Here is a 20,797-nt window from a genome sequence, read left to right on the forward strand (position 1 = left end):
CATGGGTATTTAAACTCTCACGAGCTGAGGAAATAGGCCATTCGTCAGCTCGACTCAACAAACCAAGGCCAAAACCACATACCCGATTTAAATATTAGATTTAATTAAAACCACCAATACGAGATAGAATGAAGGATGGTGTTCAGTTTAATAAAAATTGTATAATAAAACAACAAAGATGCAAATACATGTATAAGGACAAATCTAAACTTTACGAATACAATCTTGATTCAATGTTAATGAATTATCAGGAAATACTTAAAATTAATTTATGTGATTTAAGTTCTGCAGTCAAAGATGTCGGATACTCTGATATCATTGTCTGATTTTATTAAGATCTTGGAACTTAATGTAGTTTGCTAATGGATAACAATAATCAAACCAATGTAGGGTTTTAACTTAAACAAATATATTTTAGGACTGAACAATCAATGTTCATTACTTTTAAATACATGTATTAGTTTTTAATAAGGCCAATATTTTTATGCCTCTTGATAACAGTGTTATCTGTTTTTATTTAATCTTTGCATATATGAAACATCATACTTTTGGAGTGCTTTATTTACAGTCGGATTGTCTGATTGTGAACAGCTGTCTAATAGTGTGTTACTTAGTAATTTATTAGAATTAATACATGTATATGTTTTAAAGTTTTACACACCAGTCCTTTTAAATATGATGGGGAGGAATGTAGTGAATATTACCATCGGGTTCGGAATTCCATAAATAACAACATAAATATATATCCATTGTAAACAAAGCTCAGTTGTTACCTGTACCTTACCCGAGTTGGACGTAGATTTTATCCGTCAGACTTTAGAGGTTTTTAACAACTCATAACTCATATTTGTGAGTATCATTGCCAAATATATACCGTCACAACACAGTTATAAGCTAATTGTGCGTGCATGTACAGTAGGCAGGTAAGAATAGGACATTTTGAACTAAATAAAAAGGAATAAAGAGAAAAAATAAACAGCTAAAAAATTTATGTAGATATTGCATATAGTCAAACCATTAAATTTAAAGGTGGAAAATTACACACCTTCAAACAGGGACCGGGCTCTCTCTCTCTCTCTCTCTCTCTCTCTCTCTCTCTCTCTCTCTCTCTCTCTCTCTCTCTCTCTCTCTCTCTCTCTCTCTCTCTCTCTCTCTCTCTCTTGGTAGGGGGTTGCGCTGTATGTATCATAACAATTAAAATTAGTACATTTGGCATACTTATTGTAGAGCAATACTCTCTCAAAAGTTATTTGACGTTCGTTGATACTTAATATAAATAGCACTAGGTTGACAATGATGCAAGGTATGTGTAACTCTGCGCTCGCCAGAACGGTAGCACCCTAAAACATATTATAGTTATAGTTCTAGGTTCGATATCAGACATTAAATTGCACTTTTGCATGTTCATGTATATAGACACGTATATCTAGTGTTACAAGATATTGCATATCACTAATATGTAATCATTTCTATCTGGTTTTACACCATTAACGTTGTAATACAATACAGACAGGTAGCTGATCTGGGTACATCTCCGTCACCCGTACAAAAGATAACAGGCTGGTAAATATTCACATAAACGGGAACATTAGATAAACGTATCACGTTCCGGACCCAGGGCGGGCATTAAAACGCCCCATCAGCATAGAATGAAAAGTGAGTTATTTGTTTTATATTACTTTAATTTATTAATTTATGTGCTTAATTCATACTTCTTTTTGTTACAAATTTAACAAGCAATCACACAGTATGTTGTAAATGCAAGAATATGTAGTACAAAAGCAATATAACATATAAAAATAAGTATCATGAAATAAGCCAATGTTGCAGGAAGCTTTTCTTTGTCCACGACTCCAATTCATGTAATATGACAGTTTGACTTGTTTTGCAGTCATTTACTTAACTAATTAAAGAAATCATCAACAGTTCACCTGATTATAAACTTGGATGATTTTTAATCTTGAAAAATTTGTTTAAAAATCTATTTTACATTTATTGATATGCAAACAGTTGATTGCGATAAAATGTCGGTAAATCGGATGAAAACAACTGTAAATATGTTATATAACAATACACAAAACTTAACTACTACCTAGGATTCCATTTAAGACTTTTTTTTATTTACGTTAATACTCTAAACTATTAGCACCAATAAGTACTTACTATTCGGATTTTTTTTTTCTGTCAAGACCGGATTTTCCGTTTCCACAGATTTTTGTAGATTTTATGTCTGTATACAATAATAAATTACACATCGTTATCGATATATTACTCATCATTATTAAAATGTAATCGACAATGGCGTTCCATGCTCCTGTGCGAGAAAGGGGCTCTACGAAATCCAATTATACGTTTTCATGGAACTTTTTGCCTGGAAACTCTTTAAAGAAGTGATGGCCATGCTTATTTCGACAGCACGTATCATATTTCTACCAATATATGTTTTGTAGGGCCTTTGCCTTTATGCGCCGCATACCTTGGTACTAAAAGCTAGAGATACATGTATGATATAATCGTATATAATCGTAGACAACCACTGTCTTTCCACCTTAGATCCAAGAGTTATTATAGGTTAGGATAATTCATTCTTCAGATAACATCATTCGTGTCCATTCTTAATTTACCCCCTTTTTAAAAGATAGTAAACTTCTAGTCTAGACAAAGCATAGTATTTTCACACTTTGCGGGGGCAATCGTCGATTTATGGAAACTTACTTCATAACAAAAGACACGTTAACACCGCGCGCCAATGCTTTCAGACTATACAAAGGAAAAAGACGTACCAGCTCGGATTATTTTTTTTATCAACTACAAGTAGGATTATCTCTAGACAACTGCCAAAGTGACCTATCTGGTCTACTTGAAGTACCAAGAGCTGTTCTTGGAGTACGCATCAATAAGAACTGCCATTCACACACTTAGGGGATGATTCTCCCCCTAATCACATATCGTTTTTTAATTCCTCCTATAGTCCCTCCGTTAGGAAGTACCACAGAGGTTGTGTCAGTGAATTCACTGATATAGCTCGGTAATGCCTGGTACTGTAACTCTGTTTATTTTGAAAAAATAATACAAGTCCTTAAATGCATTGCCAAAGTTCCATGGCTCAGTGGTAAAATCAGTTGTAAAATCATACATTTTATATCAGCAATTCAAGTGTATTTTCAAGAAGATTATATAGAAAACTGCATACTATAGTATTTTGCAGAAATGCCTGGTAAGGTACACTAATTTTTTGCAAGAAAGTTTGTCAAAGTAGTAGTAAACTATTAACAAATTCCTTGAAAAATTCATATAAAATTGAGCAACGTGTCGTCTGATCTTAAGATTCTTCAAAAACATTTTATAAAATTCAGTAGGTAAACCATCTATTCTGGGTGACTTACCGTTTTTCATTCCATTAACTGCATCTCTGCATTCATTTAAGGTAGAGAAGTTTTTGCACATTACTTTTTCTTTTTCTGCAAAACTAATGATACATTTATGTTTTCTAAGTACGTATAAATATTGTCTAGTGGTACGTCGTTTGAGGAATATAGATTTTCAAAGAAATTACATAGCTGATCTAAAATATCTTTAGTCTTAAAGAGACAGTACAGCTGAAAGCACATGTGTGAATAACTTCAGATTTACGTATTGTATAGTTAGGAAATAAGAAATAACGTTTATTGTAATAGTTGAAATACATAAAAATCCCTTCGACATACTTAATTAACGTAATTATAAGCTTCCGGAAATTCAAGGGTCGTACAAACCGGAATTATCTTATATCGTTTATTTGTACCACGTGGACTTTGATTGACAGTAATTGACGCGTGCTGAAAACTACAAGATCTTTGTCCCACTACGGTCATCATGGAAAAGGAGGTTAAAGCGATTCTCTAAATGAAACACATCCTTTCTTACTCGATAATCTTTAAATGGTTTACCAATTCAAGTTCATTTTAAAATGAATAGACATCTATATGTCAAATAACCCCTCAAGGGGCCTTATTTATAAAAATAAATTTAGGTTGTTACAACTCCTATGATAAACACGAAAAATACATGCTTACAAAATAATAATTGTGTTTATTTTAAAAACTTTGAACAGTTATTACCTATGAGAAGTAGAAAAGACATATTTAACATCAAGTTTTATTAATTCCCATTGAATTTTCGGATTTGTTTCTAGTTTAATGTCATCGGACAAATATACATTGTAGTAGAAATTGATTTATCATTTCGCAATATTTTTAATCGTGTAGTGCGGATGTATTCAGTTTCTAGTATCCTTTCTCTCTACTCTGCATTTAGCTATGTTGTGGTCACTCATTCTTATGGTTGACACAAGCAGTGGCCTTCGTAAATATATATTTTCCGGTATTTAGCAAACATTTTGTGTTAAAAATATATAGTCTATTCTACTTTAAGGAGAGTTGTTGCCATCACACCAGGTGAACCAATTATGTTTTGGTTTTATTTTTTGCCACAAATCAAGAAGTTCGAATTTAAAACGATATTGTAAATGTTTCTAATCGTTTAAACTTTTGTCTTTTTCCTTTGACATAGAGCAATTAAAATCACCAACAAGAATTATATTATTTTCATTCCTACAGTACAGTAGCGATCAGACCCAACCTAACAGAAAGTAAACCCCAACTTAACCCTGGGTTTACTTTCTGGGTTTACTTTGGGTTTACTAGAGTGGACCCAGAGTAAACCCAGAGTAAACCCTAAGTAAACCCAGAGTGGACACAGAGAGTAAACCCCGATCAGAAGTATACCCTGAAAGCAGACGCTACATGTGTAATCGGAATATACATGGGGCAGGAATCACAGAAATCACAGGCATTAGGATGATAAGATAAAATAAAGGTTTGTTTTACACTTCAGTGCATATAGTTGACTCCAAAAGCAAGTCTCGAGTAAACCCAAAGTAAACCCCGAGTGGACCCAAATTTTCAAAAAGTAAACCCAAAGTAAACCCCGGGTTTAGTTGGGGTTTACTGTGGTGTTTGGTTGAATCTGATCGGTACTGTACATTGATATCCATTTTGATTTCTTTTTAAAAAGGTGTTCATACTGCCGCCGATCGCTCTAAAGTCTAATTTAGACTGAAGAGCGATCGGCGGCAGTATCAACACCTTCTTTAAGAATGTGAACGAATGATGTTTATAATGTAGCTGGTTTTTTTTTATAGTTCCTTAAGTAGTCTAGTAGTAGCTTTAGACTTTGTTTTCTTTGTTTTTTAAAGCGCCATAAACATGAATATCTATATGCAACGTTTAGCATCTTTTGTAAGCCCGTCGGACTTAAACTTAAACATGCAATATCGTCGGTTATTGCTTGGTTTTTTGATTTTACATTGTACACACCAAAGTTACTGCTTACATTTTCTAAACAATTTAGTAAATCATTGATAAACACACAATATAAAAATCCAGACAATGCACCTCCTTGACGAACATCTTGTCTAATTTGAAACCATTCATAAATTGTGCCGTTCACAGCTACTGTGCTTTCATTATGGATATGACAATCTTCTATTATTTTCCATATCTTGCCCTTAAATCCAAATATGTAAAGTTTAAACATGGGCGCTTTTCTCCAAACTGTGTCATACGCTTTTTTACAATCTAAAAATGCCACATATACAGAACTACCGTGGTCATTATAATAGCATATACGAGGGTCAATCAAAAAATACGAAGACTTTTGTCATAGCTATGTTACTTAACGTCATATCATTACTAAATTTGGTAGACATAATTTAACAATAGTTTCAAACAATTTGCAAGTAAAAAAGTTAATAAATTCCTTTATTTTTAAGAATTATTTAGAATCTAATCCTGCAAAATTGAGGTCACGGCGTACGGTCAAAACTTGTGTTATGTCAACATTAAACCATATAATGTTGAAAGTAATATCTCTATAAATTGGGCTTAAAACCAAATAATATTGAAACCTCAAATAATTATAATCATGGTATTCTATGTTCCAAATAATGACGGGATATATTGTTTTGTCGAACAGATATAAGTAACTAAAGACAGACAGTCCTCTTTAGAATTGACTAAAAACATCGACGTCGCCGGACGTCATGACGCAACGAGAAGTACAAACAAAATGGATGTAACTCAGGAAAAAGCCGATAAAAGCTGTGAAAATGCTCAATGGTGCAAAAAATAAGTCAACAATTGTTTGCAGGTTTATGTTTACCTGTAATAAATTTTTTGGGGGTGGTGGTAATTGTATTTTGAATATAAAACAGTCCAAAAGATAGTAGAATATCTGTAAATATTTGGGAAAAAAAATAATTCACGTCAACCGACGTTCAGGGTACTCCTTACTGTAAACTAAGAGATACACGGTTAGAAAATGAAAACTTTGAAGAACTAACTTATGATTCTCGAACAAATGTGTGCAAATAAGATGTTGTGTGGTTCAGAGCCATTTTATATTGTAAGGAGAAAGGCACAAGAGACTAAGCGTGATATAAAAATGGGGTATATCAATAAACTGTGCGTGTTTAATCTTGACGTCATGTTTTGAACGTTACCGTGCGCCGTGGTGACAAAACATGTTTTTAAAAAGGGGTAACAAAAATACCGTTTCTTCAAATGGACTAAAACTTCGCATATCAATAACATAAGTGTTGGTACACCAATTAATCTGTTAAGTATGACGTTCATAAAAAATATATGATAAACAGCCACACTGTCTTCGTATTTTTTGATTGACCCTCGTAATCTCTTGTAAATTAAAACCTGCGGTAATGCAACTCAAATCCTTCTGAAACCTAGCTGCTGAGGGTTTGGGAACCTAATTTCGCTAGTTATTACGTCCGAAATTCTATTGTGCTGTATTTTTTCAAAAACCCTTGACAGACACGACAAAAATGATACTGGTCGTTAGCTATCGGGAGAGTTTTTTGTTTTATTGTCTCCTTTATATATTGGGACAATGCTACTTTTTACCACTCACTGGGTATCGCCCCGCATTTGATAATCCCATTGAACAACTTGCATAAGTAAAAGATGACTTTATTGCCCCCATGTTTTAGATGTTCTGCAAGAATACCATCAATTCCCGGCGCTTTACGCAGTTTAAGGGAGTTAAAGGCTTCTTCTACTTCCGATTCGGAAACTTCGTACTCGAGACGTTTGTGACATTCGTTATAAGATTTAACGTCTTCATATAATGTATTTATGCTCCGAAAATTTTCTTCGTCATATATACTATTGTTTTGAAGGCTAAATGCATTTTCAAAGTACGTTCCAAATAAATTAGACACACTTTGGGGGTATTTGCAGGGGCTCAGTTCCACTGAGTTTCCGGATACACCCTGCTTTTGCAGGGTCGTTGTTTGCTTATCAGTTTCCAAAAAAGTCAAGTGTCGCAGCCGGTAGCGTTATATATGTCGTTATAGGTTTTCTTGATATACTGCTCCAATGCTAGTGACTGGCATTTACGAAAACGCCTTTTAGCGCGCTAATATTTAAGGTACAATGTGTGATGCATCCCGCGGGGTCTCCCTTCCCTAACCCAAATGCCTCTCATTCTCCGTTCTTGGGCATGAGCTTCTGTCCAGTAAGGCTTATCATGCTTACAGTGGGGGTTAAATTTAGACAGTATTCGCTCTTGCTGTTATACATTTAACGAATGCCATACAAAATTCGTTAATTTCGGGGTGGGTCTCTGGTAGATTATTTCCCATTATGTTATCTAACTTATGAGTGACCTCTCTCTCATAGGTTTGTTTGGATTCATTTAATAGTTTGTGCCATGCTGGAGTTTTGCTAGTAAATTCAATAAATGATGTTGATTGCTTTGTATATTGTACACAGCCAAAACTTGAAGGTTGTCAGACGTGCTTGACAATGTCCCTTCGGCAAGGATTTCATAAGAATCGAGTGACATGTACATATGCGCATCTGAGAATACATAATCTAACGTAGTTTCTGTACTCGTAAATATGTGATTACATTTTGACGCTTTATCATTCCTTAACATATGATTAAGATGGTTTTCTTTTATAAAATTTTTAAGCTCCCTTGATTTGTACAAATTGCATTTTCCGATGTCTACCTCCAAACAACTTGCATTAAAGTCACCAGCTACTACAATGTGACCATATCGTGAATAATAATTATAAAAATCTTGTAATATCGACAACTGATCGTTTATGCTTCAATGTTGTTTTCTGGGAGAAGGTAAACCCCTTCTATGTACAAGAGTTCGTTGGTGTTAACTTTACATTCTATTGAAACAATTCTAGTAGAATTAACTACTTCTATTTCTTTAACACTAAACAAGAATGACTTTTTTTTGCATAATTGATACACCATATTTCACATGCAATTTATTACTGATTTGAGATTCACACTTTGTGAATGAAAAATACTTGTTGTCTACACTGTCTAAGTAGTTAGAATACATTTGAGGAAGTTTGTGCTCGCTTAGGATCACAAAATCAAAGTCTGTATCACGTAATAGGTTCGCTAAGCACATAGTTGAGGACAATAGCCCTCGAACATTCCATGCCTTTAATTTTAGTTGCATAGACAATAATACGAGAATTAGGAAAGAAACCACTGCAATTGCAATAGCTTTTGCTCTAGTTTGCGCTTTAAATTTTCTAATAGTTTTCATCGTCATCATCGTGTTCGTTATCGAGATCTTGTTCGTCGCCATCTTCCCGCTAGTCATCGCCTTTCTTCTGATAATTAGATGAAAAAGAAGTTAAAAGAGCAAGGAGAATAACAGTACATGTATGAGAGAGAGAGAGAGAGAGAGAGAGAGAGAGAGAGAGAGAGAGAGAGTTGTTACATGAAAATAACATGTCTAGCAAAGGGAGTTCCTCTTTCATTCCATCTACCGTAATATATTTAACATGTATATGTATGTTTATTTTGTCTTTCTCTCCCTCTCCCCTCTCTATCTCTTTCTTTCTTTCTCTCTCTCTTTCTTTCTCTCTCTCTCTCTCCTCTCTTTCTCTCTCTCTTGTAGGGAAATATATATTATATATATGATATTTGTATATTACTTTAAAGTAACATTGAATTTAAATGAAAACATTTCTTATAAGATTTTATATGGATGTATGGAAAGAATGTGGTTGACTTCATTTATAGCACTTTATTTTTCATTGAACAGGTTGTGATTTTGAGACCTAGTTCCTCCACAATGGAAACACCAAGCACTCCATGTAAAGTACATCAGTGTTCTAAGTGTCCGAGGGACACAGAGTACTATTGTGTATCGTGTCCATGTGATCTGTGTCCCCAGTGTAAAGAGAACCATGTAAAAGATCTCCAAACAATAGACCATGATGTTGTGTCACATCGTGATAAAATCAACTACATCCCAACACAAGAGATCTGTGTGAGACATCCTAGCCATGTTTATATAAAGTACTGTGAACCCTGTCAAGTGCCTGTATGTTACCATTGCACACAGCATAGAAATCACCGACAATTAGTTATTACAACATCCTATAACACAAAGCAACAACAACTCAGAGGAACTATTCACACCATCAGAAGTGTGGCTCTCTTTTACAGACCTGTTCTCCTGCCACGAATCAAAACTGATTTCAAAACATGTCGCACAGAATTCTCCCGCTATCAATCAGAGATGTTAACAAAGGCCCAGACACTGAAGCATCTCATTGACTATATACAAAACAATTTCATGTGTTATGTGTTCTGTGACTTTGATTTCAAACACAGATGTTTAAAACAGCAGAAAGAAATGATCAGACATATTCTCAGCCTACAGATATATGTATACATATATGAACAGAGGAGAGTAATCAGACCGCTACAATTCCTATCCTCCATAAAGACAGCCCTCTACCAGATACATCATACACTCCACACCAGCCAGCTCTCTATGACTGAGTCACTCAACAAGGAGGATGTGATGGAGTCACTGAGTGCAATCCAAATCACAGAGAGAGGAAACCGACGCGTAGGAAACCAATGTCTGCTGAAACTGATGTCTGGTCCTGAGCTCCGTCAATCTCTCACAGTGACAGGTGTTCGTTGTTATCACATTTCCTGTGTGACATCAGATCGGGTCTGGGTCAGTGATGATGGAAATAATCTCATATTGACAGACACAACAGGTGTCCCTCTACATCGTGTGGAGGATTCATGTGGGGATTTATATGGATTATACACTGTAAACAGTGAGAGTGAACTGATTTATATAGATAGGAATTATAACATCAACAAACTGTCAAAGGATATGAAAACAACTACCACATTTATAGAGAGCACAGACTCTACATGGAGACCATACTGTGTGTACTGGTCCCCGTCCACTGGGGATCTACTGGTCGGGATGCGTTATATACATACAAAGACAGGCAAGGTAACCCGTTACAACCAGAGCGGACAACTGACACAAACCATACAGCACGACAACACAGGACGGGGATTGTATAAAGTACCTAACTATATAACAGAGAACAACAATGGGGATGTCGTGGTGTCTCACAATTTCTATGACTTTTGGCCCGGTGCTGTAGTGGTGACAGATCATGGAGGAAGATATCGATTCTCCTACACAGGACCTCAATCAGGATCAGGACTATATCCATGTGGAATCTGTACTGACGCACTGTCACACATCCTGGTGTGTGATGATATAACCAACACAGTACAGATGTTGGACAAGGACGGTCAGTTCCTGTCACATCTACTGACAAAATCACAAGAGATGGGTGAACCATGGGGCCTTAGTTATGATGTCAACACTCACCGTCTCTGGGTCGGATCACGGTACAACAATAAGGTGTGTGTCTACAGGTATATAACCAGACAGGACGCTCTGACAGGTAAGTCTGAGTCATTATCATTGATGTAGTATACATGTGTTTGATATCATACAGGTTTCAATGAGATCTAAATATACCTTAGTAAATTTTGTTATATCATACAAGTCATATTACATTTGTAAATTGTAAATTCAGTTTATATATATTTCATTGTGATAATTGTAATTCATATATTCGTTATAAAACCATGTAATTGTTATCCATTATTACATGTATGTACATGTTACCATATGTAGTTTATTTTAATAAGAAGATGTAAACAGTATCATAGTTGTGAAAATTAGTTATACAAGATAAATTAATTTTAAGTAGTTAAACAAGTTTGTTAATTACTTTAACCAGAGTAATGAATTTAGTTAATATATTTACTTTAATCAGAGTAATGACTTAACTAACCTAATCTACTCCTTGCAACAATACAGAATTAACACTTTATGTTGGATGTTTGTAGATCAAAGTCGTGTGATGGAGTCACTGAGTGGAATCCCAACCCCAGGAACAGAAAAACCACAGCAAGGAAACCAGTGTCTGAGGAAACTGATGTCTCCCCCCGAGTTACTTCACTCTCTCACAGTGACAGGTGTTAATCGTTGTTATCACATTTCCTGTGTGACATCAGACCGGGTCTGGGTCAGTGATGATAGAAACAATCTCATATTGACAGACACAACAGGTGTCCCTCTACATCGTGTGAAGGATTCATGGAGTGATTTATATGGATTCCACACCGTGAACAGTGAGAGTGAACTGATTTATATAGATAGGGAATATAACATCAACAAACTGTCAAAAGATATGAAAACAACCACCACATTTATAAGGAGCACAGACTCTACATGGGAACCACAGTGTGTGTACTGGTCCCCGTCCACTGGGGATCTACTGGTCGGGATGCGTTATATACACACAGAGACAGCCAAGGTAACCCGGTACAACCAGAGCGGACAACTGACACAAACCATACAGCACGACAACACAGGACGGGGACTGAATAGAGAACCTTACTGTATAACAGAGAACAACAATGGAGATGTCGTAGTGTCCGACTTATTGTCTCATGCTGTAGTGGTGACAGAGCGTGGAGGAAGACATCGTTTCTCCTACACAGGACCTCAATCAGGATCAGTACTACGGCCACTTGGAATCTGTACTGACACGCTGTCACACATCCTGGTGTGTGATGGTGACACCAAGACAGTACAGATGTTGGACAAGGACGGTCAGTTCCTGTCACATCTACTGACAAAATCACAAGAGATGGGTGAACCATGGAGTTTGAGTTATGATGTAAAGACTCACCGTCTCTGGGTCGGATCAGGAGAGAACAACAAGGTGTGTGTCTACAGGTATATAACCAGACAGGACGCTCTGACAGGTAAGTCTGAGTCATTATCATTCACATTAATTAGATATTGATAACTAAGACACACAGTCTGTGTTAATTATCAGTCAATAAGAAACATGTAAGACATGTTTATATGTGTGATTGTTTGTCAAAATAAACAGCTTATTGTTACAGGGTTAGCTGTATCTACCAATCATTGGGATAAATTGCTTATCTAAAATAAATAGAAATACATATATTTCATAATAAGATGTACAGTCACATGTCATTCTAACTAGTAAATTTATAGAACAGGTCAGTGTAATTGATAAACCATACTTTAATATAGTGACACGTGCATAATATTTGTAATTTGTTTTGTTGCAAGTACGTGTCAATTCAATTGATGTAATTAATTACATAACTATCAAAGCATGCGTCAATGTAATTAGGTTGAACTTTGTAGATGTAGCTCTGTCTTGATTTAATATATTTGTAGTTGTGTATGTATCACTACATAACCTGTATGATATGAATTAACAGCTAATTAATGTCTTGTAGGTGAACACAGCCCCCGTCCTAATGGGGAGGCCATGTTTAGCTCAACATCAGCTGTCGAATGGAGATAGCTTGGAGATTGACAGGTTGTAAATGTTTCTGTACAAATCTTGTCTGCTCTCAAAACCACACATGTTGTTTGTCCTTTTGTTCAACATCTGCAGCTGAAATTGAGCTGTGTATAATTCACATGGACTGTAATACTGAATCCTGTTTATTTCACACTATGTGATCATCAAAGTATGGCTGTCTATGGCTATGTAGAATTATATGATACAAATTGTGTAATACAAAACAGACTACAGATATAAATTTAATAATGATGTAATTACTAGTAGTGTTAAGATTTATACCATCTAAGACTTACTAGGGATCTGAACACTGAGTGAGATAGAAGACTGAGACTAAGCCAAGAATAATAAGGAACCCAAGTAGGTGGCCAAGGGCATCCAACAATAGGAACTCAATCTCAAGAGGAAGAATCTCAGATCCATTAAGTTTTGTTACAAGGCTCGGCTCGAGCAGCTCAGCACAGGAGTGCGACAATTAAGATCTCAAAAACTCAGTGGAACAAGAAAAGCAAAGGCTTCAATCTCAGGTGACTGCTCACGAGTATCAGACGAGTGTACTCAAAGACGAGCACAAGCAGGAAAGGTTGGCTTGCCGCCAGATGAAGAACGAGATTGACCAGATACAGGTGAATGAGTGTGGAGTTATTGTGTCTCACAATGAGCAATGCTCATTTCTCCATCTTCCTTTCTACTTTCTAGCTTAGATGTCGTTCACGTCTTGCTCATTCCACATAGTAAACTACAGTCTGTGATATAAATTAAAAAAATTCAAGTTGATATCATAGATTTTATTATTTAGTAGGTCATTTTCATAATCTAAATCTTGTTGTAGCTCTGTTGAATTCTATGATTACAACTTTTCCCAGCATGCTATTGGCTCGTCATGACCGGCTAAAAGCATGCAAGAAACAAATGAAGTCTGTGGTATATAAAAGAGAGTTGCTTTGAACATTTAACTAATTGTTTGTGTTTGTTCAGCTTCAGAAACTAGACATCACTCAGCATTATGAACATGAACGTGACCAAGTCTCGCGGCTCAAGTCTGAACGTGAACTTTTGAGGTCAGAGGTCAAATCCCTGAAGGATGTCATGAACGAGAAGGAGAGAATTCGTGACACGGAGAAAGTGACGGAGCGTCGGTCACAAAGACAGCTGGAGAGGGAGAGGGACGACCAGAAAATAAAGATGGTAATGATGTGTTCTCAATGTTTGGATTTAAATAATGTGTGTGCAGAGAAAATGTCAAGGGATAAACTATTTGACTCTAATGGTATACAGAATTCTAAATGTAAGGGTCCTATTGCTAGTTTGCCTGCCTTAATTGTTTCTGGAGTTTTTTTTGAGTTCTGAGAATGTTTGATAATTGTTTCAGCATCTACTTGGATTTTTTTAAGCATGAACATGAGTTAGAAATTCAGCGACTTACTCAGCGAGTTCTAGATCTAGAGGATCAAGTCTCAGAGACTCAAGAACGTGAGATTGAAGCCACTCGGGAACTACAGCAGGAGAAACTACGCTCGACTCACCAGCGAGTAGACTCAGATGGCCAGTGAAGAGGATCCGTTCACTGGAACATTTACAAAACTCAGCTCGAGAGTATATGTCAGAGTCTGCAGTATCTAATACAACAGTATCAGGATCAGTTATTTTCAGGGTAAGGCAACTAAAGTTTGTGGGGGCGGGGGGGGGGATACTGGGATAATGATTACAAGACTTAGCTCGAGATTATAAGTCTGCAGTATCTAATACTACAGTATCAGGATCAGTTATCAGCCATCCTTGGGTAAGGCAATTGTGGGGGTAAACATGGGGAACTGATGACAACTTATGAATACAGGTAGGAATATCGGTGAAGAGGTCCTTTAGTTATGGGCAACTTAATTGAGGGGGGGGGGGGGGTAAATATGGGAAACTGACAGTCTGAATGTAGGTCAGAAGGACGCTCAGTTACTTGTCAGATCTACATGTACTTTCAAATTGTATGCACTGAAATAGGCCGCGCACAATGCTACACCTTTTTGGTTCTAAATCTACCTCTTTTTCACCACTGGAGGTTAACATGTAGGATACACTGTATGTGATATTTTTGGTCATAAATTTTTATTCGTTTAAAAAAAAGTCCAAATGTATCAGCTCTAAAGTTGTATATTTTCCTTTATCTTTATACAGAACTCCTCTACCCAAGGGGATTGTTAAAGTTTATAGAAGTTTAAATCTGGCAGCGACTTCTTCTATTGATTAAACTGGGATTTTGGTTTTGTAGTGTTGAAGGTTCAGTTAATGTTCAGAGTCTAGAGAAATCTCTCAAGGACCTACTGAGTGAACTCAAACAAACTCAGACACCACTTGCCTTAGAGTCGGACACCATGGACAGTCTGACGAGTCGACCCAGCGCTCAGGCCGTGAACCAGCGAGTGTTACATCACAACTCTGAGCTGACCAACTTTGTGTCCAGACTGACAGAGGAGAAGATGGAGCTACGCAACACACTGGGGCGCCTAGAGGAGGAAATCTGGAGATACAGGCAGAGAGTTACCAAACAGCAGGTATGTTAGTCTGTAGATAAAGGCAGAGAGGTGCCAAACAGCAGGAATGTTAGTCTGTGGAGTGGGTGTCTGTAGATAAAAGTAAAATAGATTCCTAACATCGGGTTTGTGAAGCATCTTACAACCTCAAGATATGTATACCCACATCGAGGTCATTATGGGCCTCTTGGTTTAGGAAGTATTTAATAAGTCAATGTTTTTTTTCACTGTAGAATGGCCATGATATGAATGAAAACCACGTGGATCAGGAGAACCGTCATCTGGAAGCTCGTGCCTTATGGGCCAAAGAGAGGCTGTCACTACAACTGGCCCTTAATCAAATGGAACAGGAGCTTGACCAATGTCGAGCTGACCTCAGATTGGAACGAGACCAAAAGTCAGGCATCGCTGGAGTAGGGACGGAGGGGGACAGGGATAGGGTAAGGAATCAGAGAGAGAAAGAGAGAGAGAGAGAGAGAAAGAGGAGATAGCGAGAGAGAAGGGGAAGGGAGAGAGGAGAGAGATAGGGAAATGAGAGAGAGAGAGAGAGAGAGAGAAAAGAGACAGAAGGGATTATAATACAAATACTGGTAGTGAAAGTGAAAATGCATCCATATAACCATTATATTGATATTTGAAGTTTAAACTGCATTTGTTATATTGAATCCTATTTACTGTGATTAAATTCTGATGACGGTAAATATGTATTTAGATCCAGCGTCTGTACGGGAAGTACCTGCGGGCGGACAGCTACAGGAAGGCCCTGGTCTACCAGAAGAAGTACCTGCTCTTGTTACTGGGGGGATTCCAGGACTGTGAGCAGACCACCTTGGCTCTGATTGCCAGGATGGGGGTATACCCCTCCCCTGAGGACCTGCAGCGAGGGACCAGGCCCCGCCGACCGGTCACCGCATTTAGGAGTGCTGCCAGGGTGGTGGTGGCCGTAACTAGGTAAGTAGGTCAGACTTGACATCATGTTCAAGAGTGTCGCTTCATTGGTAGTGTGGTAGTTGTTCAGCCTAGATATTTGTTTTTAATTTTCCTGGAGAAATGTACTGTTATGAATATTGTGGATGTAAGTTAGCTATATTATGAAAGGTAAGTGAAGCACAGTGATATATGTCTCTTAACATCTGCAGTAGATTTCTCTCCCTTTACTGTTCTTGCAGGATGCGGTACTTGGTCAGGAAGTGGAAGAGAGCCACCAGAGTGGGATCCCCCGTGATGGGGGGCACAGTCGACCTCCAACAAGGTGACCTAATTTTTCCGTTTTTAGCTCATCTGATTTGAAAGCTCAAGTGAGCTTTGATGTTTTGTCTGCTGTTTGTCTATCTGTCCATAAACTTTTTACATTTTCCACTTCTCCAAAACCACTGGTCCAATATCAACCAATCTAATTAAAATTAGACCAAACTTGTCACAAAGCATCCTTAAATAAAGGGGATTGTTAATATGAAGGGTCACGCCCTCTTTCAAGGGGGATAATTAAAAATCTTTGAAAATTTGTAAATATTCTTAAAAAATCTTTAGTCAGAAAAGCTGTAATTTGAGTAGAAGCATCCTTAGGTATTGTAGATTTAAGTTTATTCAAATCATGATCCCTGGGGGGAGGGTGGGGCCACAATGAGGGGTCAAATTTTTACATAGGAATATATAGAGTAGATTTAAAAATCTTCTCTGAAACCGATCAGCTAGAAAAGCTGTTTGTGTTTTGTGAGCATCCTCAATTAGTGTTAATTCAAGTTTGTTCATATCTACCCCTAGGGTTAGGATTGGGCCACAATGGGGGTCAAACTTTTAATATGAATATATAGAGAAAAATCTTTAAAGATATTATTCTCAGGAACAGTTTGGCTAAAATAGCTGAAATTTATGTGAAAGCAACCTTTGTTAGGTTAGATTAAAGTTTGATAAAATCATGATCCCTGGGGATAGTTTGGGGCCACAGTGGGGGGAAGGTTCAGATAGGAATTCTTGGAGATAATCTTTAATAATCTTCTTCTTAGAAACCAATCGGGCAGATAAGCTGTAATTTGTGTGGAAGCATTGTAAGGTATGGGAGATTCAAGTTAATTCAAATCATGATACCCGAGTATAGAAATGGGGGGGGGGGGGGGTTCAACATTTTAACATAGGAATATATAGAAAAAAATCTTTAAAAATCATCTTCTAAAACACAATTTGCCTAAAAGCTGTAACTTTAGTCAGTTTATATAGTGTAGATTAAAACATTTCAAAAAATCATAATCTTCCTTAGTAGGGTGGGACACAATGGGAAAAGGGGTAGGGGTTTCTCAATTTTACAAGGTAAAACATTTAGATTATTCACAAAACTTAAGTGTTATTATATATGGTTAAGTTATATGCAAGCATTGTGATATATTGATGATTCTTTTAAATTATTTAGACTTCGACCCCTGGACAATTTTTGGGCCTAAACAGAACTGCAATGCTCAAAGGGGTATATGATGTGTCTATAAAACCATCCTGTTACAAAGGGTCTCAATAAAAAACATAAGAATATGCAGGGGATTTTTTTTATTCAGGACTTGTTATACAACATTGTTTGGATATTTTATATATGAAGCCATAAAGCTGATTTTAATATGTTTATTGTTGCTCTTAATAGAGGTTTTCCATATCACTCACTAGGGGGAGCCTCTAGTTGTTACCATGTCAACAGCAATGGAGTAACCAATGGGATCTCTCCTTATCAGTCAGTGGTAGGGATTTCTGATAGTTACCATGTCAACAGCAATTTCTCTGTACATACCACCCCCCCCTCTCGGAGTTATAGCAGCAAACCACACCCCACTTCTGAAAACTCAGGTGCTAGAAGGTGACCTATATAAACCAGAGAAGTAAGACAGAAAAAATCAAACTACATTTACTGTTTTAGAATTTTAAATTTTACAAAATTTGACCACAAAATGTGTTTAAAAATTTTTGGAAAGTTAAAACTTTTAAATCTTTCATAGATGTTTAAATGTAGAAAGTATATACAAAGTCCTATCACAAAATATTTTTTTTTATTTCTTGCAGAAAAATTATCTCTTCTTCCTCTCCCAACCCCACAAAAGTTGGTCACTCAACTCCAGTACGTCGAGTCAGGATCAGCGAGCCCTCACCGCATGACGACTACATATCTCTACTCGAGAATCTGCAGCAGAGACTCAACGGGATGGATTTTGGTGAGTGAGAATGAAGGTTCAAGTCTCAAAAGTGACACCATTGTATTGCAGTGGGTCAGGTTTAAATCCAAGAATGTTCTCTAAATTTCATATCGGCTTTAAAATTTGTTGGCTGTGAAAAAGTGATCATAACAGTTTGTGATGACATAATGAAATTGATTTCCATTATTGCACTGCTTATTTTTTCTAAAAGCAACAAACAAAACTAAAATATTCATTGTTTTCATCATACACATTTTCCTTATAATTTTTAACGAAGACAGTCAAAAAAAAAAATTGACACATTTGTTTGAAGACATCCATTCATTTTCCACTGCTTGAAATGTAACAGGATCACCAAACAGTGGTACATCTGTGTCCATTTTGAGTACATGTTAAACCATATTCAGTACCTTTACACTCATTTTGAGTACATGTTGCACCATATTCAGTACCTATGCAATCATTTTGAGTACATGTTGCACCATATTCAGTACCTTTACACTCATTTTGAGTACATGTTGCACCATATTCAGTACCTTTACACTCATTTTGAGTACAGATGCACTAATAAGCACTTTGTGTTCTTTCATCACAGATGAGGAAAGTGTAGAAGACATTATGTGATGTCGATGTAAGATTTAAAAGACTGGGTCTGACTGGTGTTTGATTCCTCTGTATATAAACCTTTGTCTGTGATGTCCTCAAATCTCTGTCCATTTGATGCTTGTGATGGTTTTGTGTGTTTAAGATATAATGGTGATTGTGTTGTATGCTACTAATGATGGGATTTGTGTGTAGGAATCATTCACATTATAGCCACATTATAAATTATAAAGGATGGGGCTTGTTTGTAGAAATCATTCACATTATAGTCAGATTATATATTATAAAGTATGTTGCACCACATTCAGTACCTTTACTCTCATTTTGAGTACATGTTGCACCACATTCAGTACCTTTACACTCATTTTGAGTCCATGTTGCCCAATATTCAGTACCTTTACACTCATTTTGAGTACATGTTGCACCATATTCAGTACCTTTACATTCATTTTGATTACATGTTGCACCATATTCAGTACCTTTACACTCATTTTGAGTACATGTTGCACCATATTCAGTACATTTACACTCATTTTGAGTACATGTTGCACCGTATTCAATACCTTTACGCTCATTTTGAGTACATGTTGCACCATATTCAGTACCTTTACTCTTATTTTGAGTGCATGATGCACTATATTCAGTACCTTTACTCTTATTTTGATTACATGTTGCATCATAGTCAGTACCTTTACATTCATTTCGAGTACATGTTTCGCCGTATTCAATACTTTTACACTCTTTTTGAGTACATGTTGCGCCATATTCAATACCTTTACACTTATTTTGAGTACATGTTGCGCCGTATTCAGTACCTTTACACTAAATTTGAATACATGTTATACCATATTCAGTGCCTTTACACTCATTTTGCGTACATGTTGTACCATATTCAGTGCCTTTACGCTCTTTTTGAGTATATGTTGCACCATATTCAGTACCTTTACACTCATTTTGAGTACATGTTGAACCATATTCAGTACCTTTACTCTTATTTTGAGTGCATGATGCACTATATTCAGTACCTTTACGCTCATTTTGAGTACATGTTGCACCATATTCAGTACCTTTACTCTTATTTTGAGTGCATGATGCACTATATTCAGTACCTTTACTCTTATTTTGATTACATGTTGCATCATAGTCAGTACCTTTACATTCATTTCGAGTACATGTTTCGCCGTATTCAATACTTTTACACTCTTTTTGAGTACATGTTGCGCCATATTCAATACCTTTACACTTATTTTGAGTACATGTTGCGCCGTATTCAGTACCTTTACACTAAATTTGAATACATGTTATACCATATTCAGTGCCTTTACACTCATTTTGCGTACATGTTGTACCATATTCAGTGCCTTTACGCTCTTTTTGAGTATATGTTGCACCATATTCAGTACCTTTACACTCATTTTGAGTACATGTTGAACCATATTCAGTACCTTTACTCTTATTTTGAGTGCATGATGCACTATATTCAGTACCTTTACGCTCATTTTGAGTACATGTTGCACCATATTCAGTACCTTTACTCTTATTTTGAGTGCATGATGCACTATATTCAGTACCTTTACTCTTATTTTGATTACATGTTGCATCATAGTCAGTACCTTTACATTCATTTCGAGTACATGTTTCGCCGTATTCAATACTTTTACACTCTTTTTGAGTACAGATGCACTAAAAAGAAACTGTCACCTGAATTTAATCCTATA

General features: G+C 36.5%; 2 protein-coding genes across 2 annotated transcripts in view; both read left to right on the forward strand.

Annotated features, from left to right (window-relative positions):
- LOC117683909 (uncharacterized) overlaps window positions 1-20,797 on the forward strand; it is a 275,259-nt gene that overhangs the window by 53,936 nt on the left and 200,526 nt on the right. The window contains exon 5 of the mRNA XM_066072952.1: window positions 11,277-12,200. Coding sequence (XP_065929024.1) covers window positions 11,277-12,200 — 924 coding nt within the window. The remainder of the gene's footprint in view (window positions 1-11,276; window positions 12,201-20,797) is intronic.
- Window positions 12,775-14,426, forward strand: LOC117683912 (uncharacterized). Its single transcript, XM_066072963.1, has 2 exons — window positions 12,775-13,404; window positions 13,757-14,426. The coding sequence occupies exons 1-2, from the start codon at window positions 13,378-13,380 to the stop codon at window positions 14,126-14,128; spliced, it is 399 nt and encodes a 132-aa protein (XP_065929035.1). The 5' UTR covers window positions 12,775-13,377; the 3' UTR covers window positions 14,129-14,426.

Source organism: Magallana gigas, chromosome 10 (assembly GCF_963853765.1).
Source record: "Magallana gigas chromosome 10, xbMagGiga1.1, whole genome shotgun sequence".
NCBI lineage: Eukaryota > Metazoa > Mollusca > Bivalvia > Ostreida > Ostreidae > Magallana > Magallana gigas.